General features: G+C 40.9%; 1 protein-coding gene and 1 long non-coding RNA gene across 2 annotated transcripts in view; one reads left to right on the forward strand and one right to left on the reverse strand.

The window, feature by feature from the left end:
* Nucleotides 1-13,559, forward strand: part of LOC137160407 (uncharacterized) — a 33,417-nt gene extending 19,858 nt beyond the window's left edge. Inside the window, exons 2-3 of the long non-coding RNA XR_010921867.1 lie at nt 8,165-8,266; nt 13,249-13,559. This is a non-coding gene — a long non-coding RNA (uncharacterized lncRNA). The remainder of the gene's footprint in view (nt 1-8,164; nt 8,267-13,248) is intronic.
* RERGL (RERG like) lies at nt 9,616-19,972 on the reverse strand. Its single transcript, XM_067558968.1, has 5 exons — nt 19,921-19,972; nt 19,348-19,404; nt 16,268-16,341; nt 13,239-13,387; nt 9,616-12,248 (listed from the first exon to the last, which is right to left on the reverse strand). Exons 1-5 carry the CDS (start codon nt 19,970-19,972, stop codon nt 11,966-11,968), a joined length of 615 nt encoding a protein of 204 aa, XP_067415069.1. The 3' UTR covers nt 9,616-11,965.
* Nucleotides 19,973-21,780: the final 1,808 nt, after the last annotated feature.

Raw genomic sequence — 21,780 nt, forward strand, 5'->3', positions numbered from 1 at the left:
AAGCCATGAAGAGGGAGCACTTTGAGTGATGAGGACGGAGTAACTTGATCCCAGAAGGCCGCAAGAGAGATACGAGGCGAGCAACCAAAGGAGTGGTGTCAGACGGGTTGAGATCTATCCCCAGACACAGCCATAAGGATACGCCACAATAGTGAGCAGAGCACCTCATGACACCACCTTTCACAGCATTCCTTCACAACCCATAAGTATATTGCAATGTAGAATAACACTGACTTTGGCAGTGGTAATGGACTATACAGCCTTTCATTTCTGAACTGCTAGTTCAAATCTAGTCCACATCATTAATAACTAGACAATGGTGTCGTCTGATATTCAATGGCCTATGTGAAAGGCATTTGGTGATCTCAAGTGCCATGCCACAACTAAACACAGCCACATTTGGCAGTAATATTGTCCCAGCAATGACACGCAGAACGGTCAGTTATTGAATTGGATGATGATTGAAATGAAATATCCTCTCATTTTTGGATATGGACCCTTCCACATCAGGGGTGAGAAACCCTGGTCTGGCTGGACCCAGTGAGAGTATGCTACTCACCATAATTGAGGTCTCAATATGAACAAAGGGCTTGATTCTCCAGGGATGTTTATTACTAGCACCAGATAGAGTGTGTGTGTGTGTGTGTGTGTGTGTGTGTGGTTTTATATATCTGGTGTTTGGATATTTCTTTGGAAATCTGTGACAACAATTAAAAATGTAAACAAACGTAAGGAGATTTCAAATGTTCAGAAAGATAAGTGTAAATTAGTTCACTCATAAAAAACTTCCCAGTTGTGCCTAAGTAGGTGACTTGGCTCAATACTTGCAAGTATTCTGTATGGTTAATATGAGGAATACCTAAGGAATACAGCAACCTCTTAATTACCTAAAGCAACTGATTTTTTGTAAGGGTGACAGCTGAATTTAGGTGTATTATATTTGCTAAAAATATTGTCGTGTTACCTATTAATTTCAAACTGCACCTTTCAGCCCAACCAACAATCACGGATTGCTGCAGAAACTTATACACAGAAGCTTTACATGTGTAACTAGTCCAGGATTGGAAGTAGAGTAGTAAGTCTACTACTCAGGTGCATAAAAGTTTGGAGCTTCAGGCCTCACCATTCACCAGGTCAGACATGTTTACCACAATCAATTAATTTTTAATGAACATTTAAGAAGCATTAAAATTAGCATTTCTGCGGCTAGTGTTGCATGCAGCCATCTTGCTGCCAAGTGAAGTATTGCTGTCCTGTAATTCTCTGCCAGTCAAGGAGCCCTATGTATGAAACAGACTGTAAACCACTTTCAATCCTAGTTTTAGTAAGAGTAAATTGATGGGGTACCATTTTTGAATGATATCTTTTGTTTCAGCATTAGAGTTTTGTGAAACGTATGCCTGTGCAGAGAACCACGGCAAGGCCCATTGCTGCTTGCATCCAAGAAAGTGCTTAAGTGGTGCATAGAGATTGGGCTGGTCATCTGCCTAGTGGTGAGCTTCATTGTGACTGTTAAAATGCTATTAAAGCCAGATGAAAAGTTGGCCAATCTCTTTGTAACGCTTCTGTATGCGTCACAAGTCCCCTAAGAGGACTGATGGTCCAGGGACTAGGGCACGTAGCCTAGGACTTTGGAAAACTGGGTTCGAGTCCCTGCTTTCACCCAGATTTCCATGGGGATTTTGAGCAAGTCATTTAGGCCCAGATCCTCAAAGACGGTTAGGTGCCTGTGTACATTTTAGGCACCTAAATTCCCCATTTAGGTACCACTGATATTTTCAAAACCACCACTCAGTTTCTGCCTAAAGTGATAAGATTCAACCAGTCGGCATTCTTATAGCCGCCAAAGCCCTGATGCCACCCTATGGCTAACAAGAAGCTCAGAGCCCTTGTTCAAGCTAAAGCCCTAGGGGGGCCCTACATAGTGAGAGAAGAGAGGAAAAGAGGAGAGGGGGACTCCCCAGCCAATTGGCTGCCTAAGAGTTTAAAAAAACATAAGAATGGCCATACTGGAGTAGATCAATGGTCCATCTAGCCCAGTATCCTCTCTTCTGGCAGTGGCTGATGCCAGGTCTTTCAGAGGGAGTGAACAGAACAGGGCAATTTACTGAGTGATCCATCCTGTATCATCCAGTCCCAGCTTAGAGCAGTCAGCAGTTTAGGGACACCCAGGGCATGGGGTTGCTTCCCTAACCATCTTGGCTAATAGTCATTGATGGACCTTTCCTCCATGAACCCATCTAAAAATTAGGCACTGTAATGCTGAAAAGAGCACCACCGAACTACCTTTGAGGATCTGTGTCCTCATCTTTCTGTGCTTCAGTTGCCCATCTGTACAATGGGGATAATAGCACTTCCCTACATCATGGACTATTGCAATGATGATGTGAGGAGTTCAGATATTGTATTAATGGGGGCCATAGATAAATAAGATAGATAATAATACCTTGCTCTTACAGTGCTTTTCATCAGTAAGCCTTGAAATGCTGTACAAAGGAGGTCAGTGTCATTGTTCCTGTGTTAAAGGTGGGGAAACTGAAGTACAGGGAAGTGAAGTAACTAGTGAAAAGTCGCCCAGGAGGATAATGGCAGAGAAAGGAATAGAACCCAGCTCTTCCAAGTGCTAGTCTAGGGCTCTTTCCACTAGATAATAGAGAAACAGCGTTATTTCAGTAAAATGTCTCCACCACTAAGCTTAGAAAGGTCAATTGTATGGTGGGGGACATTTTTAAGGGCTGTAAAATAGTATACATTAAAATAGTATACATTTAAAAAATAAAAATAGTATACATTTTATTGGTTAAAGATATTTGGTTGTTAGTTTGTAAAAATTTTATGTTATTGAGCTGAAAAATACTGATTCATTTATCTCTTACCATTTGAAGTGAGGAGGAATTTTATCTTTACATTGTGACCAATCTCTTTGAGTTTTTATTGCTGATGTTTTAACTGGAATAGAAACAATATGTTCAAAAGTTTACTGAACAAGTGGACTGTGAGCAATGAGCCACAAGAGGGCACTGTTGGAAGCATTAAAGTTGACAAACTTTTCTCCTTAAGTAGCTACTTATTTTTAAATGGCAGTCACATAGAGAATGTAAAAATTTAAGAACTCCACAACATTCTTAAAATGATATTTCCCAGCAGGGAATTCACTTAAAAGTTTGTCAAATACTTTGACAAAAATTAGTTTAAAGTAAATGTTAAATGTTTGGCCTATTAAAAATGAACTGTTAATTAGATTTGGATAATGAAGTACTTTTATTTTTTAAAGTTCTAATGGTTAGATTTCTGCTTTACTGTTTTGTTGTTGTTGTTGTTGTTTTGTTTTAAAGAAAATGAACAATATGGAATAATACGGTACCATTACTTTGTTTCAGAATAGATGCAACTTTATCTACTTGATTCATGTACAGTACATATTTCCCTATATGTATATAGAAGTTCACATAAAAATCTCAGGGTGTTTTTCAAAGTTCAATAGGGATCAAATATCATAAAATCGTAGCACTGGAAGGGACTTCAAGAGGTCATCTAGTCCAATGGCTCTCAACATTTCCAGACTACTGTACCCCTTTCAGGAGTCTGATTTGTCTTGCATATTGCCAAGTTTCACCTCACTTAAAAACTACTTGCTTACAAAATCAAACATACAAAAGGCTCACAGACCACTATTATTGAAATTGTTTACTGTCTCATTTTTATGATCTAATTATAAAATAAATCAACTGTAATATAAATATTATACTTATAGTTCTGCGTATAGTATATAGAACAGTATAAACAAGTCATTGTCTGTATGAAATTTTAGTTTGTACTGACTTCGTTAGTGCTTTGTATGTAGCCAATGGTAATCTGCTGGTCAGGAAAGAAAGTCCCTGTCTGAAAAGTGCTGTGTTCTTAATGATGCCAGTGTCACGCACCTTCCCTGACCAGCCAGCACAGCTTGCGAACCCCATTGCTGCAGGTTCATCCACTGTGTCTTGCACATTGTAGAGAGTCTGTCCTGTGTAGCAAGTGATAGTTAATGGCCCTACAAACTTGCATGACGAGAGCCCCCACTGTGGATTTTCCAACTCCAGAATGATTTCCCACTGACCTTTAGCAATCTGGCATTGCAAGTTTACACAGTGTGATTGTCACTCACTTCTCCAGTGTCAGTGCAGCTCTCATTTTGGTGTTCCTGCGCTGGAGGGCTGGGCATACACAACTAGGAATGAGGCCTTGGACATCTAAAAGTTCTGCAGCTGCTGCTTGTTGTCCCAAACCTGAATTACGATGTGAGCAGTCAGTGCTTGTTTTTCAGGCCCAGAAGCAGCGCTCCACCGTCTGCAGCTGCTCATGAATGCCATCAACGACCATGAATTGGTTTTCACTATGTCTCACAGGAACCTGTCCTCCAAGAAATCATCATGTTCCCCACTTATTTGATTCTTCTTGTGGCTTTGCAAATACCGGAGGATTGTGCATCCTGTGCTTGCAACACTCATGACAATAGTGCAGAACTGTGCAGGTTCCGTGCTTCTGTCAGAGATGGTGAATAGCAAGGATGCTATCTTTTTTTAAAAAATCCCAAAACCAATGGGTTAGCGATGATGTCATGGGTTGGAGAAAGATGCATGCTGGGAAGTTGACTCCTTGTTCCCAGTCACCCCTGTCTGACCTGTTTCTGCCCCACCATGAATTGCCAAGACTTTCCAAAGGAGAGTGCACTGGACGGTGGCAAGTTGCACACTGGGATACCTATCTGTTGGAGGCCTAGTACAATTTGAGTTGCTTGACCACTGTCTTACAGGCCTAGCATAGCTTCAGTTGCTTGCTTGGCTATTCTGACCCCTGTAGCATGACATCTTCCAGTTGGCAAAAATAAATAGGATTACTAAGTAACCTTGTAAATGTCTCCGTTTTTGCATACCACGGCACGTAACAAGATAAAATACAAATACTGTATGCTTGCAACTGCACATAGATAACAGTGATGAGAACAAGTTATCCTTGAACGTCTGGGGGTTCACTGTTTTATTGCCAAAGGGTGTATTTTTACACTGCCCCTCCTATCACCAAATGTTATTTTAACAACCCCAATTATCATAACAATAAAATATAATTAAAAATAAAAACCCAATATAAATAATTAACATATATAATAATAAATAAAAAAAATAATTAAATAAAAACTATTTATAAAAAAAAATTAAAAATCACTATTTAAAAAAAAGATGCACTCCATCAACACCTGACTCCATGGGAGGGGCTGCCGGTCGGACCAGAGGATCCACTGACGCCCTCGAGGGACCCATAAAAAAAAACCCCATTCCTGTATACAGCCTTCTGAGTAACTGCTTAGCTCTCTAGTCTTAGTGAGTATAATATATTGTAGTTAATTTTAAGCTTTATATTTAACTAGTATATTTATAAAAAACCTTTCACATTAAACCTTATTAATCTGCAAATCGGGCATATCATGTCTCACTGGTATTCACGCTAATCACTAAGTGTCCAGTATCAACGCTATCCATCGACACAAGTGCTCCTGATGAATATGCGCAAAGAACCAAGTGTGAACAAGTGATATACTAAAAGGGGCAGCTTTATGCTGATGTATTTTGCATCATCCAAAGTTTGTAGTATAGATATGGCCTTAGGATAAATTTAGTTTTAAATAGACCCACTGTTATGTCAAATATGTAGGAATACATATTTCAAGTTCAAGGAATTTCAAGTTATGTATTAATTGTTTAGCTATTGGGACTCAATTTATTTTGTAAAGTAATTAAAAATAGACCTAGAAAAATGACAGAAATTTACAATCTCTTGCTGGGAAAAAATCACATCAGTTTAAAAATAACTTCCCCAGAATAGCTTTCCTGTCTCACATAATATCAGCTCTGGAAAAAAAACTAAGGCCAAGATTTAAAACAATCTCAGTCTACAGTTAGGCTTCCAAATCCATATTTAGGCACATAAGTAAATGGCTTGATTTTACAAAAGGGTTGGCTAGTCAGCGAAAAATGCAGTTTCCAGAATAGATGGGGTAGAAGCTCTCTCTTCTTCACTGCCTTCCATGGGGAGTTGGGGGTTACCCAAAGAAAGGTGAAGGTGTCTGTGATTTCATTCTACAGTGGAGGGTTAATCTAGTTACTCTGTATGAATAGAATACCTTTTTTCTTTTCTTTCCCATAAATGGGTGGGAAGGGCCTCCCTTGAATAAACTAAGGGCTCAGAATTGGAATTTTGTTCCTGTGCCTTTATGCAAGCCAGATCTTCTGGGGGATCTGATTATAAATAGTCTCTCTGTCGGAACAGGTTCAGATAGGCAAAGGCGCTAACCAATGTAGAATCGGAAAAGGGAATGCTGGTGGAAAGTAATTATTTGGTTAGATGCTTATTACATTTTGGTTTTGTCTTAAATAATCATTTTTAAATTCCCACCTCCCCCGAGAATACTTGACTCATCCAGTGATCTAACTGTCATAGTTTACTCTTATCACTAATGGAAAATTATAATATACATTAGATCAGATTTGTATCCATTTTCCCCCCAAACTTTGTGTGTTGCTGGGTGGAATGTCAGTGTCAGACATGCTCAAGTGTGTGTGATTGTATTGCCCTCTAGTGCTTTCAGCCTACAACTATATCATACCAATGATATCAGCCCTAAGAAATGGGAGAGGCCAGAAAGGGAAAAGAGGAGAAGAAGGATCATAATGCCCCCATTTTGTCATCCAAATGCATTGATGTGTCATTACTTACTCTCCAATTCAAATGCAGGCTTCTGTTACAAGCTGGAAAACCCTCTGTAGCTTGCACAGTCTCCAAAGTACATCCTCTCTGTAAAAACTAGAGATTCGCTTCCTTACTCACCTCCTGATTAGGCTCAAATAAAATCCAAATCAAAATACAAAGCAGTGGCTTCATCTGCTTGGTTACCGGCTTATTTAATATCTCTCCTCTTTTTCTTCTCCAGGGATGTAGGGCTTTTTTGTCTGTTACAAATAGAATCTCCCTGCATTCCCTGAAGCCCCATGCTGTTCACTTCTCTCAGGTTACTGTGCAGTTCTGAGTAGTCTGCAAATGGACTATGTTTGGGTTTACTAGAGAGAGGCCCAATGGGGACAGACATGAAGTAACTGCAGTAGGAGAGAGGAGGAGATTTGTGTCTAATTTTTTTGCTTGTTGGTTCAAAAAAAGATGTTGGAAACCCTAAGTGAGTTCTGTGCTCGTTTTACAACTAGCTAGTCTTCTGCCACTTGAAAACTAATAGCTGTTTCAACAGTGTGATAGAAATAGCTCCAAAACCCACCGGAAACCAGCTTTTGGGAACCACTGTTGGAATTCTCCCTTTTACTCTGTTACTTCACTGGGGTGTAGTTTTATGGTTAGAAGTGGATAATGCTTTGCATGGCATTGTCTTCAATCCTTCCACTAGGAGAATCAATGTGAAGCAGCAATATCAAATCTTTAGTTGCTTTCTCAGGCAAATTGCCACTGAAGCTCATGAAAGTTTATCGGCATGAAGACTTTATCATGTGACACTAAACATTTTGACTCCTGTGTAGTAATTTTAAAAACCTTACAGAGTGTTGGCAGACTCATGCTGCAGGCTCTGCTCATGACAGCACCTACTGTGCATTAAGCAGACCTGGGTGTCAGGTGGAGAAATAAATAATTTGGACTTTGACTCAGTCAAGTTGTTGGTGGGCTTTTAAAAATAAAATCAGCCTTCTTCCTGCTTCGTGGTGCCCTTATTAAAATAACACACATCTCAAAACAAAAATAAAAAAAATCCCAATATACTATAATAATTCATAACAATGACCCAAACTCTACAGCATCAACTACTACAAGATTCTGGGCCCAATTCTCATGTACACTGGCATAAAATGGAAGTAATTCCATTAAAGTAAATGGAGTTCCACTGAGATAAAACCAGCATAACAGAGCAGACTCAGGCTCAGTGTTTTATATCATTGCTGTAATATAAGGTGGGTTGCTGTTTGTTCTGGCTGTGCAACTAGCTTGCCAGACTGGGTCAACTGCAGTTTTTATCTCATTCCAAAAATTCTGTGTACATGTTTTTGAAATTTTAAAAAGCTTTATCCAGATGCAGGTTTGCTCCCTCTTGTGGAGAACTATTTCACAGCCATCTGTCACTCTTTTGCAGCCTCCAGATGCCCCTGTCTTCCGGACTAATGTTTCTGGAAGCCAATAGGTCAACAACTTCAAGGATCCCTGATGACCAAGAGAAGAAACAGCAGCTGACCAGGTAAGAAGGCAGGAATGATTGTGAACTAAAACATGAGCTCCTACACTGAACACTTCCTTACCTCATTGTTGTGTGTGTGTGTGTGTATGCATATATATATATATATCTATCAAAAACCTGTAGTTGAGTTATACTAATACTTAACATTTGCACAGCATAGTTATACATTTATTAAGGATCCCAAATGCCTCTCTTTCTAGAGGCATACAAGAATCAATTCACCTGTGAAGAACATCAGCTTCTGACTTGGGTGGTGACAGGCTGTACTTGGTCTTTAAAGTTCAGACTCAGGCAGCCCTATGCAATGGGAAATGGAATCCCTTACCTCTGTACATGCCACTGGAATATATTCAGGCTGAGTAGGAGGATAAGAAGCACTCGGGTTTGATGAGATGGCAAACATTACTCTGCCAACTCGAAAGAGACTTACAATCTGCTGACTTCCCAGGGTTGGGGCTAAAGAATCACCAGAGAGGCTACGGGAAGGAAACTTAACAGAAGACTGTTGTCATGGGAAGATATACATCTGTTTAGACTGACTTGTTGATAATGAAAAGAGCTACAGTTAACCAATTCCCTCAGCTTTTTGGCAGGATTATGATTAAAGTTTTTAAAGATGTAAGGGTAGTATTTTCAAAAGTGAGTACACAAATTAGACCCCTATCACACTTAGATATTCATGAAAATACCACCTTAAAACCACTCAAAAATATTTAGCCACTGAGTAAATTATGAATATCTTTCCACTTTAAAAAAATGTTAATAAAATGCATTTTAAAAAAGAAAACCTTATGAGATCTTCTCCACTTTCCTGCTATGTCCCTTCCCATCTCTCGCATTCTATTTCTTCTTCTTTTACTTCATGGAGTGAAACTTTTGGGTAAATCCTGACTCTAAGGAAGTCAGTGGCACAACTCCCACTGACATCAGTGGGACCAGATTTTCACTCCTTAGGTTTTTTTTAAATGTGTCAGTAAGGCATCAGGCAGGCTTATTGTGTTATATAAATAATATAGGCACTCAAACGCTGATTGAGTACTGTGAAAATATCTTCATGAATAAATAGTAATTAGTCTCCTGGCAACCTTAACCAAGTATGTTCTCTTTTTGTTGTTAAGTGTTAAGAATAAAAAATGAATGTTAAGAGCTCAACAATTCATTGTGTAAAGGTGCATGCATGATTCTTCAGTGTACGTATGAAACACAGTCATAGTCCTCCTCTTCTTAAAGTGCCTAGCATTTAAATGTACTATTTCTGAGGCTGCACACTGCTTCATTTGTACAGTAGCAGAAGATTTTTAAAAAATTCTTAGACCATAGTAAAGTGTCAACATTTCTATCTTGTACCAATCAGGTTGGTTTAATGTCGTAACAGTAAATACAGTTACTTTTCAAATCTGGTTAGCAAGCTGTACACGATAGACAGACAACAAAAAAGCAGCCCACTAAAAGAGTTTGGGGGAGTGTTCTGTGCTCCATTTAATAGATTAGTATACATTAGTGCCTTAAAATTTAATCTCCCTGATTCCAATATACACCCTTACATTAAAAAAATCACCCTTGCTATGGTAGGGTGAAGTCTGCTCGGGTGTAATAGTGCAATGCCTGCCGACATTGTGAGAAACGTATTCCATGATTAGCCATTTTTAAAACGACAACTATGTGAAATAAGATGGTCGTTTCTAAAAATGGTGTATATTTTTGGCACATAACAGTAACTTATTTATATTTTGTTTAAGTCATAACAGCTTTCTACATATTTAGATGGGATTATCAAAAGCACCAGCACTGACCTAACTCTGCTCCCAGTGAAGTTAATGGGAATCTTACTGTTAAACTTCCCCGGGACCAGAGATAGGCCATCATGCTGAGAGTTTGTTTCTTTGGTGTTTTTTAAATTGCACTTTTGAATATGGCCACCCGGCAGCTGACAGTGAGCCCCCTCAGCCTGAGTGTACAGACTCTCGCTGACATTGCTCAAGTTAGCACGCTAAAAATAGCAGCATGGATGTTGCAGCTCCAGTGGAGACTCAAGTTAACCCGCTGAGCTTGAACCCAGGAGGTAGTGGGCTTAAGAATCCTAGCTGCAGCCCAAGCCGCAACAGCCACCCTATTTTTAGTGCACAAGTTCAAGCCCCACTAACGCAAGTCTGTCTACTTGAGCTGGGAGACTCACTCCCAGCTGCAATGTAGACATACCCTTATGGTCTGTTGGACCCAGCTTGGGAGAGAGACAGTCATCTTCAGACAACTCACCTTTCCCTTAATAATGTTTGTACAATCAGAAACATTCAGACATGGATGCCTAAGTACCCAAGTAAGGTGTCTGATTTTCTGTTGCCTAAATATTTAGACTTTGGTGCCTAATGTTCAGGACCCATGTTGGAAAAATTAATAAGACACTTCTCTAGCACCATCTGTACAAATCAAAGTGCTTTACAAAGGCATTTCATCACCAGGGTGATGAATAGGTTTTAAAAATCTTGAGTGTGAGTTAGGATCACAAGTCCCATTGAAAGTTTGATTTCAAATCCCAGTCGGACTTCCAATGGGACTTGTGCTCCTTATTTGAGGACTTTTAAGATCCTACCCATAAATAAAATAGAGTAGATAAGCAATTATTATACCCATATTGCTGATAAGAAAACTGAGACACAAAGAGTGAAAATCACCCCTGTGCAGAAGAACAAGCTAAATGGGAATTAGGTGCCTAAAAACCTTTGAGGATCTGGGCCTGAGTTCTTAAGATGGACTTCCGTAATACATTGGCTTAGCACTGGCCATCTGCATAGAAGTGAAAGATGGTGTAGGGGATTGACTTCCACTGCTGAAGCCTGAAATCATGCATTCAAATCCCCACTTGGCCAGGAGAGAGAAAATTGCTGCATAGCAGTGAATTTCACCCAATAAACACCTTGTCCAAGATTACGCAGCAAGTCAGCGGCAGAGCTAGAGACCCCAAGGCTCTTGACTCCCATTCCACTTTCCTCTTCACTGGGTCCATGCTTTCTCCTGTCATGCTCCAGCAGTAATATTGAAATGGAAGACAACTGATGACCTCATTTATCTGACTTCCTACTCATGGCAGCTTTTCAGGGGAAGAAATCACTGAAAGTCAGGCATTCGGTACCCTCTACTCATTGACTTACAAGTGCAATATCCCTACGTACCAATCTCCGTTTCAGCTGGGGCAATTGCCATGTTACGGATACATCTTGGAATTCTGAAGTTGGCCTCTTGTTCAGCAAGGCGCAGAGAGGACGAGTTTATTAGAAAAGAAATGATTACTGATATTACAGTAACACCTACACGCTCCAACCAAGATTGTTGGTAGGCACTCTACAACCAAGAAGTAGTAAAAGTCCTATCTTCAAGGTGTCTGTTTAGATGGTAAGCAAGACAGAGGTTGAGAGGGGAAACTGAGGCTCAGATAGATGAAGAGACTTGCGCCGAAGTATCACAGCAGGTCCATGGTAGAGCTGTAAATAGAACGCAGGTCTTCTGAATCCTAGTGCAGTGCCCTTTCCACTGGCCCACACTGCCACTCATCTCTGGTTTGTACTATAACATATCATCCCTTCAAATGGAGACTTTTAAAACACATGCACACATTGGCTGAGTCCACGTATTGCATATGGCCCATTGTCGCAATGTTTCAGTGTGTCCTTGTTCCATGGTTCCAGTCAGACTGGAGATCCATTACACTGACTTCCTCCTCTTCCCAAACATGTTGTTGATTAATTTGGCCATTGACTTTGACCCACTCGGTCGTCTCTTTTCCTTCACTTTGAAGTTTGTGATGATGGTTCTTAGGACTTTCGTGAACATGGTCACCACTTCCTGACAATGTTCTGCAGCGGACAGTTCACAGAACTGGCATTTGTTATCCATTGCCAGCTTTTGTCCTTCATCCCAGCCTACTTCTCTCATGTGGCATAGATCCTGCTTGTTACCAACTAAGAACACAGCTGATTCGATCACTCTGAAAGCAAAAATGTTTTGGTTAGACAAAAATGCTGCAGTGTGCCTGGTCTTGTATGCTGCATATACAAAGAAAACTGACAAACGATAAAATGTTCATATTATTATATTAACTTATCCCATAAAAACACTATCTAGGATCTCAAATTGCTAATTAAGCCTCCTAACACACCTGTGAGGCAAATGACTTAACCCATTTTAGTTATGTTTTATTAAGGCTAAAATAATTGTTGACAGTACAATTTTTTCCTTAAAAGAGGATGAAAAATATATGCACTAAGGAATTAAGGCTGAGACAGTATATGGTGAAAGGGGTTGAAAATATAATTTAAATACTTTTCTAATTTAAGAAAATGATTTTATTCTCAGGTCATATTTTACTTAGGCAAAAGCCTCAGCAGGTTATGCATTCCCTGGTCAATTGTCCATGCTTCAGGTCAGTTGTGACTGCCGATTCTTAGCGCTCACTTTTCAAACATTTAATTAGTTCATTAATTAATTCTTGCCATGGACTTCTGAGCTAATTTCAATTATTTGCCCAAGGACACAAACGGGGTTGATGTCTCTGCCCAAGACAGAATTTAGGAGGCGTTCTTGGTGCCAAATCCTCCCTGATTGTGTCTACACTAGTATTTTCTTCAAACTTCCCATAGATGCAGCTCCACTGGTGACAGCAATGGGGGGAGCAGCAGCTTTGGCTAACTACCAGCATTTTAACTTCCAAGGTATCAGAGCAGTTAGTCTTCTATCACCTAGCATGACAGTATGATTTCCATGTGAAACAGGGAACAAGCCGAAAGTATATTGGTGGAATAGGTTAAATTTTGCTGCTGAATTGACCAGTTAGTATATTACTGTTGTTGTTATGTTGCTGGGTGCTGTTGCTCTGCAGCCTGTCATTTTAGTGGTTGTTAGGGTGCATAAAGCTCACAGACTCATCACTTTTTGTACATTAGATCAAAAGAAACGTAATAATAATAATGCAACTTGCCTTTTACAAGGTGCCGTGCAGGACTCTCGTATCCTGTAGAGCAATGCCTTTGCAAAGGTAAAGGAAGCTCTGTCACTGATGTCATACACAATGATAAATCCGTCAGCCCAGTGGAGTTCGTCAGTGAGGGACAGCTTCCCCTGTCGTGGCTGAAGGTAATGACATGCATACAACAATAGAAAGAATCTGTTACTGTTGTCACTGTATAATATTTTCTTTCAAACTAAGAATGAGAAGAAACCTACATGTTTGTACAGTGCACAGCACAATGGGGCCCTGATCTGGAACTTCTACTCCAAAGAGCTACAAATAAATAATAACCATCCCTGCAGATGATTGTTATAATGAATCTATAAACAGGTTTCCCGAACTTTAAAGCTTTAAATCTCACAGCCAAAAAGTGTTCCCTTAATTGCAATGGAGTCCCTCTGAATTTACCCCCAGGGTCACTGAGAACACGATTGTTGCCATCAGTATTTGATTAGCAATTTTATATATAATGTGTTGCCACACTTGATCCTATAAAATGAACGAGGGCAGTTTGCTTACTTTGTTGTTTGTTGTTCCCACCCAATTCTATACAAAGCAGCTCTGGTGTTTTTATCTGTTCCTTCGCTAAGTTTTTATTTTAGTAAATCACTTACACTTCTATCCATTCAACCTTCCCCCCCAACCTCTGAAAAGACTTGGAGCCTATATAAGCCCTTCAACAGGACATGAAGTTACCACACAGACTGTGGTGGGAGCAGTTTGTTAATATGAGCGATGGGAAGTTAGAACAGGACAGTGAAAGTGAAAGCAGAGGGAGAAAGAAGGGATGAAAGGCAGAGTTTCATATTTACTTTGGAAGAATGGATGGAGAAAGGATGAGGCCAATTAAAAACAGAAAGGCATCAAAGGTGGCTGACACATCAACAGATGAAAAATTGCAAAAGCAAAAGATGTTGGTGGCAGACGAGCTGGAGGGGAGTAGAGAGTTAAGAGGCCTATGACCTAGGCAGAAGCAAGTCCACAGATGGTTTAACAAAATAAATAAGGTTTTAACTATTTTCTGAAATCAGTAATGAGGCTTTGGAGAAAGTTAAGATAAAGCCATAAATATTCTTGATCATGACCTGAAAATTTCTGAAAGAACTGTACAGAAGGATAATATCAGTGCAGGTGATTGTTAATGTCAAAGGGGAAGAGAAGACAGCATAACTTTTTTCCATTATTTGTATACATTTTAAAGCTGTTTAAGCCCATGAAAAAGAGACTGTAGATTATAAATAGTAAACCTTGCTAGCTCCAGATTATTGGTGGTTTCTAGCTTTCCCTCTTCTTTCAAATGCCTGTGCGCACTCCTGGAACAATCTATGCTACTCTATCTATCAGCAAATGCTGTAGCTTGCAATTCAACGGAAATTGTACAAATTGTGTGTTTATCTGACAAGTTCCCCTTGCAGCTAAGACAAACTATTTAAGGGAGAGCCTCTCATATCCAGGGCTGCCTGCACTGGGAAAATTTACCTGAAAAGACCGACTAGTTCAGTAGAATCATTGTTGAAATTGGTATGAGCCACAATGTAGGCAAGGGTTCAGTGCCCTCCACCATCCTTTTAGATAAACCAGTTGAAATACAAGTCTAACTGGAATGGGGATGGAGGGGTTCTGGCTGCAGATTTGCCCCTGCTATTGCTTGCCCCTAGTTCAGCTGCACTGTGGAGATTTTTTGGTAAGTTTCCCCTCCTACCAAGGTCTAAATTAGGATTCAAGTGCAGCTCAGATTTGCAATGACCAAAAAGGGTTCCTCTCAGAGGGATGCCTGTGGGACTGAGTTGGTTTCAGTTCTGTTCAGGATGGGCAGGTGCCTCTATCACAGAAAATATCACCAAGCTTGATGGATATGGGAGTCTGAGGGTAAAGGAGAGAACTCCAGAAGGGTCCCCTAAAGGTGTTTCTCCAGACAGAATCATAGAAGATTAGGGTGGAAGGGACCTCAGGAGGACATTTAGTCCAACCCCCTGCTCAAAGCAGGACCAACCCCAACTAAGCCATCCCAGCCAGGGCTTTCTCAAGCCGGGCCTTAAAAACCTGTCCACCTAAATGATGGGCAGTGGTTCCACTTCCAACCCCCAGGGGGTTGCAGAAGGCCAGGGCTATCTGCTCTGAGGTCCTGTGCCTATTCCCCACTGGCAGGCTACCCTGCTCCAGCTCCTGGCCAACATGTTTCCAGCTGAGCCAAGCTGCCAAGGCTCCTGCTGGATGCCACTGCCCTAATTCCCCACTCCTAGTGGGGAGTTGTGGGAAAGCCCACAGCACAGAGAGAGGCAGCTGCAGAAACATTAACGTCAAGCTTCATGAACATTCCTTGAGATCCTTTCCTCTCTTAGAGGTGTTTTTTGCAGGTCAGAGTTAAGCCCAGTTGTTAACATAGGAAAGTCTGCATTGTCACTATCACTGGATCTATTCTGTGAATACAAGACTTCAGTTTCTGAAGCTTCAGGGCTGTCTATTTGGCTATTGCCACAGGTACATGAAATGTAGTTAGTTAAACAAACAATAAATTAACCATTTAGAAGGATATTTGGAGAAACGACATAAATATCCCACGAAAGCTTATGCCCAAATAAATTTGTTAGTTTTTAAGGTGCCACAGAACTCACGCTGTTTTGCTAAAAACAGACTAACACGGCTATCGCTCTGGGGGACACATAGGGATTGTAACCTTTTTTTGCTCCTCCTCTGATTTAAGATGTATGTAATTTTACTTTACAATTTGTTGTGTTTGGTTCCCATTAGTAGTATTCATAAATGCAAAAGCACTGACAGAAAGTTGACCAATGAAGGGCTCATTCTGTAAAGTTGGAGACCGCTCAGTACAGAGAGAGTCCTGACAGCTACATGTCATAGCTACAGGAATTTCAATCTTCCATTTCAGTTACTATAAAGTACAAAGGGTGAGTTAGCTTTTTCTCCTCTCTCCTACCTGTCACCTCACTCTTAGAAAGACCTCTGGGAGAAGTTCATCTTTTATAAGTTGTGCTTACCTGTGAACAAGGGTCATAAATTTCCAGGTTCATTTGCCTCCCATCCAGACACAAATGTTTAGTGTAGATGCACTCTACAAGACACATGGCATTAAAATCAACATGAGAGTTAACAAGTAGAGAAAAGAACAGGATCGAATTGCTGCATGGCCAATAAAGAAATAAAAGACTTGCCATAGCGAATTAGCCCATGGGTCCATCAAGTGTGGTATCAATCCTGTGGCAGAACCTGATGGATTACTGGAAAGCGAACCCACCCCTCGGATATGCCCATAGTGAATTGGGCAATGCTTAACTGTGTCCCTCAGCCCACGGCTGGCCAGGTCTCATTCCACGATGATGCTCCAATAGGTGCCAAAGTGTGAGGGAACATTGTTAGAACACAACACTTGCCATTTGGGACAGCAGACAAGCATGCGTAACTAAACGCTCATGCTTTTAGGATAGTGAGTAATTTTCCAAAATCTCTTTACAGTTATGGAAGTTTTAGGGTCGGCAGGATATGACAGCAACCTATATGTTGGGAAGTGATGGCAGCAGGAGCTGGCTTGGACTTCAGGGTAGAGGAATGTAAATTTGGAATCAGCTAAGTGCTGATGACCCTCTTACCCTATCAGGCATGTTCAGCACATATGCAGAGCCTTATACTTTTTTAATCTAGGGAAAATAGAACCATAAGGGAAACACCTCATTAGTTGTTGTTTTTTTTCAATAGTTTAGATGGGGTATGAGCTTTCCTCACATAAGCAGTGTTGGTTTGATCCTATCAAGTTGTTGTTATGCTGGCATTATACAAGCCTGAACTTAGATGCTGATCCTGCAAAAAGCTAGTACCAGGAGTAAGTAACACTTACTACCAGGAGACCTTCTAGTGCTTAAATGGGAATCCTCACAGTAGCAAGCATTTCACCCGGGAGTGTTTGTAGGATCGAGTCCTTGAACTGTATTCTTAGAAGCTGAGATATATGATCAGATTTTTAAAAGGACTTAGGCATTGCTGCACTCAGCACTGCAACATCTACCTGATTTAGGCACCTTTTCAAAAGTGATTCAGGCACTTAGGAGCCAAAATGCCCAAATCCCTTTTAAAAATGAGACTTAGACTCCTAAATCAACTAGGTGTTGCAATGCTGAGCACAATAGTGCCTAAATACTTTTTAAAATCTGGACCTAAATCATTTTCAAAAGGGATTTAGGCACTTAGGAGCCAAAATCCAATTGACAGTTGATGGGATTTAGACTCCTAAGTGCTTAAATCCCTTAAGCTCCTAAATCAGTTAGGTCTTGCAATGCTGAGTACAGCAACACCCAAATACCTTTTAAAATCTGGGCCATAGTCTACAGTAGAAAAATATCTTGAAAATTTCCACCAGTTCCAGTAATATGGGGACAAGATATTGCCACTATTCTGAGCACCATGTTGATCTGAGCAAATCTAATCAGTATTTCAAACAGTACTGGCAATCAACAGGCCACTTACACTCAGGCTGCCAGTGTTGCTGACCTTGGGGCAGCTGAGCTGGTGTTAGCAATGGTGGGAACATTTCAAACAATTCCTAGTGCAGACAGGGCCCAGATAAAGTTTACCATTCCTGGGATTCCCCTTGACTCCCAATCGGCACCACATTAGTCTCCAGGTAAGCTGCAGTTCTTACAAATATCTTGCATATCCTCATCTCCTTACCTCTTTCAGAATCCCCCAGTGAATATTTGGGATGGGAAAATTAGAAGGATCAAATCTGTAGCGCACTCAAACATTGTGGTGTCCATAATTAAGTAAGAACATAAAACTTTTGAAATTCAATCTCTTTTTGATTGCACTACAAAATGTCCTGGGCTGCTTTGTGGCTTGCTTTTCATTTTATTCATTTATTTATTTTTATTTATTTATTTATTTTATATGATTCAATATTTTATTTTACCTATTTAACTTTTATTTATTTGTTTATTGTAGTCCTAGAAGCGAGGCAAAAATTATTTTCAAACAATGTTTGTGCAACCCAAGTTGCTGTTTACAAATACAGGGGTTTGTTAAAAATTTCCCTTGAAAAACAGCAAGGTTGTTTTTTTTTGTGAAACTCACAGTACTGGCTAGTTCCCCTGTCCTGTTGATTCCAGCTGATTTAGGAGATTCTCAGAGACACAAAGGGCATGTCCAACTCCCATTTCAAAGATTAGATTTGGACTGTAAACTCTTTAGGGCACAGATTGTCTTTTTGTTCTGTGCGTTTACAGCACCTAGCACAATAGGGCGCTGGTCCATGACTGGGGTTCCTAAGCACTAAAGGAATGGGAGTTGGGTGAGTAACTGCCCTTGGTGCCCCTGGAAATCTCCCTCTTAATGCATTCTGGTTTTTTACAAGTGCTCCATAACTGACCTGTGGAAAATACAAGACACTTAAGGCCCCTTTTGATTTTTTCTGAAAAGTGCCTCTTGGAACAAGAAGGTTGTCTGCAGACAAGGTAAAAACATTAATTTCTATTTCTTCACTCTCTGCTTTGTCTTCTCTCCACTTGATGGTGTACAAAACTTGCCAGCTTTTTTGCATCTGGTTAGTCAAGTTTATTTAGCTCTTTGCCCTTTTATTTCTGATTAGTACCTTGCCTGGCACCGTGTGCGCTATCCAAATTGTACATTTTCATTTTTAGACATCTGCTTTCTACTTGAGTTTTATGTGTCTCTTCTTCATGTTTTATATTTCCATCAGAAACTCAAAGTAATTTAAGATATTAAACAGCTTAAATCGCTATTTTAAAAGGTTGTTGGGACTGGGTTTCCATTTTAAAGATACTTTTTGAAACAATAATAAACCCACTTCCCTGGGCCCAAATATATCTCATCATCATCCACTATTACCCTTGGAAAGTCCTTTTAGTGAATGGATATAACTCAAAAAGAAACACTTTGATTGGCTGTTGGGAAACACTTCTAAACAGAACTCTGAATTTAGAAAGAAAATGCATGTATTTGGTAGGAAATTAAAATGGGCATTTCCTATTTCCTATGGCTTAGTGCCCTTCAGGGGTATGACTCAGAGTGCCTAAAGCAAACCGCAGGAAAGTTGTGAATGGGAGCTTACCAGAATTGGAAGCATATTCTCCAATGAAACGCCTGGTTAGGAATCTGACTGTAAGAGCTGCAATACAAAACAAACTCCAGCTTTAGCATTGAGCACATGCCCGGATCAGTGACTGCTAACTTCATACAACTTCTGAACTGACTTTGTGAGCAAAAATCCTTCACCTTTACAATTCAGCCGTGCTCTCTCCGCGGCTACCCACCGCTCCAAATGTTCTCAAGGGGGAGAGTGTGGCAGCCGGAGAACGAAAGATGGAGTGATCAATAATGCACGGTGGGGGCGGGGAGGGGAAGCAGGGGAGACATCGGGGCGCCTCTGCTGGGACAATGGACGAGCCCGTGCGCAGCTGGAACGGGCACATCTGCAAACAGTGCAGCTGTTTCCTACTTGCTCTTGGTGCAGAAAACCTCTGGCCATGGATCCAGACGATCCATGGATTATTAAACCAGTAAAGCTGCCCGTGATGCACCCACCCTTACAAAACTTGGGAGGGACCCGGGTCACGTTTAAATCCCAGTGAATAAATCCCCGCCCCCCCCCCCCCCGGCCCCCAAAGTTAACTTGTAATTTTACCAGACTTGCCGGCTCCTCGACTGCCCAGCACGGCGAGCTTCGCCTCATTCATCCTGAGCCAGCCTTCCCCGGCAGCCCCTCACTGTGCTCTTCAAAGGGGATCTTCAGTGCAGAGCCTGCTGCGTCTTCCAGCTGTGCCGCAAGCTTGCTTTGCTTCTGTTGACTCCCCCCCTACAATCTCTATTGACCTGCGCGCAGCGGCTCCGGTGCGCTCCCACTGAGAGCGCTCCCCGAGCTGTTTTCCCCCTGCCGCCACTTCTTTATAGCCTCCTGGGCTGGGGACGTCAAGGGGAGTCAATCGTCGATCTCTTTGTTCCTCTGGCAACGCAGCTCCGCAGACCGCCCACACGGTGTTGCTTGCAAGAAGCAGAGTCAGCCTGGGAGTTGCAGAGGCGCCTCTTCCTTCACCCGGGCTGCGATCCTCACCAGCCATTCTTTTCTCCCCTCCGAGGTTTCTAGTTACCGATCAGAGCAAAGGACAAGAAAGGGTCTGGTTGGGTCAGGGTGTGTGTGTGTGTGTTTGTTTCACAAATGAGGCAGTCACTTCCTCTAGCAGTTCTCACACACGTGCGTTTTGTAGGAGGAATGGAACTTAGATTTGCTGTTAGGAACATTAAAAACAACGAGAGTTCTGTGGCACTTTCAAGACTAACAAATTTAATATTTGTAGACATAAGCTTTCGAGAGACTTCAGCTCTCTTCTTCAGATGCAGTAATACAGAAAATAGGTAAGGATAAATGGACACAAATCAGACATAACAAATAACAACAGCCATAAACCAGTGGGAGAACACTTTAATTCCCCAGGGCATTCTGTCTCTGACCTGAAAGTTGCTGTACTTCTCCAAAAAAAACTCCAAAAACAGACTTCAAAGAGAAACTGCTGAGTTAGAAATGATCTGCAAACTTGACACATTCAAACTGGGTTTAAACAGAGACTTGGAGTGGCTATCTCACTACTGAAGGTAAATTACTTTGCTCACCCATTCTCACCTCCTACTCAATGGTCCTCATTAGGACTTAAGTACCAGACTCCACCTCCCCCATTGTTCTCAATGCACCTGGATATCTATAAGATGCCTCTGTGTTACCTATTTTCTGTATTACTGCATCTGAAAAAGAGAGTTGAAGTCTCTTGAAAGCTTATGTCTACAAATATTAAATTTGTTAGTCTTGAAAGTGCCACCGAACTCTCGTTGTTTTAGCTGTATACAGACTAACACGGCTACCCCTCTGGAACTGTTAGTAACATTGTGATGGAAGCATGGAAGGCATCAAAGTTCCTCTGGCAGTCACATATTTATTTCTGTCTGTAAACATTTACTGTGAGCTGAAGCAGTGTAATAAACTTGTTGGCAAATTCCTGACAACCTCCCCCAATTTTCCTCCCCTCCCCCCCACCATACAATAAATAGCTTGAGCCTTTTTAAAGTCAGGTGCAAAGCTTAGTAATTGTAGCTGTTGTAAAACTCAAAACTGATTTTTTAAGTCATTTGCAGGGCGTTTGTTTGTCATCTGGACGTACAGCTTTGAAACGGTTGGTGAAGAAAGTAAACTAAACAATTTGACATGTATGAAAAAAGTGGCTATAGCACATGCAAAGTAACTTTTATTGGAAACAAAACTTAAACAAACTATTTTGACCTTCAAAGCACTATACAATCACTAGTGCCCTGATCCTGCAAACACGTAGGCTCATGTGCACCTTTATCTATATAATAGTGCTAGTGATTTCAATAAGGCTTCTCAGCTACTTAAAGTGCAAGAGCCTGATTAAGGCTCACAACATTGTGAAGCAGAAAACTATGAGAGATGGGGAAACAAATGATTAAAGAGGGTGTGATCTGGCCAAGTTCACAC

This window comes from Emydura macquarii, unplaced genomic scaffold (genome assembly GCF_026122565.2).
Source record: "Emydura macquarii macquarii isolate MOO-44397 ecotype Brisbane River unplaced genomic scaffold, CSIRO-AGI_Emac_v2 contig_2205, whole genome shotgun sequence".
NCBI lineage: Eukaryota > Metazoa > Chordata > Testudines > Chelidae > Emydura > Emydura macquarii.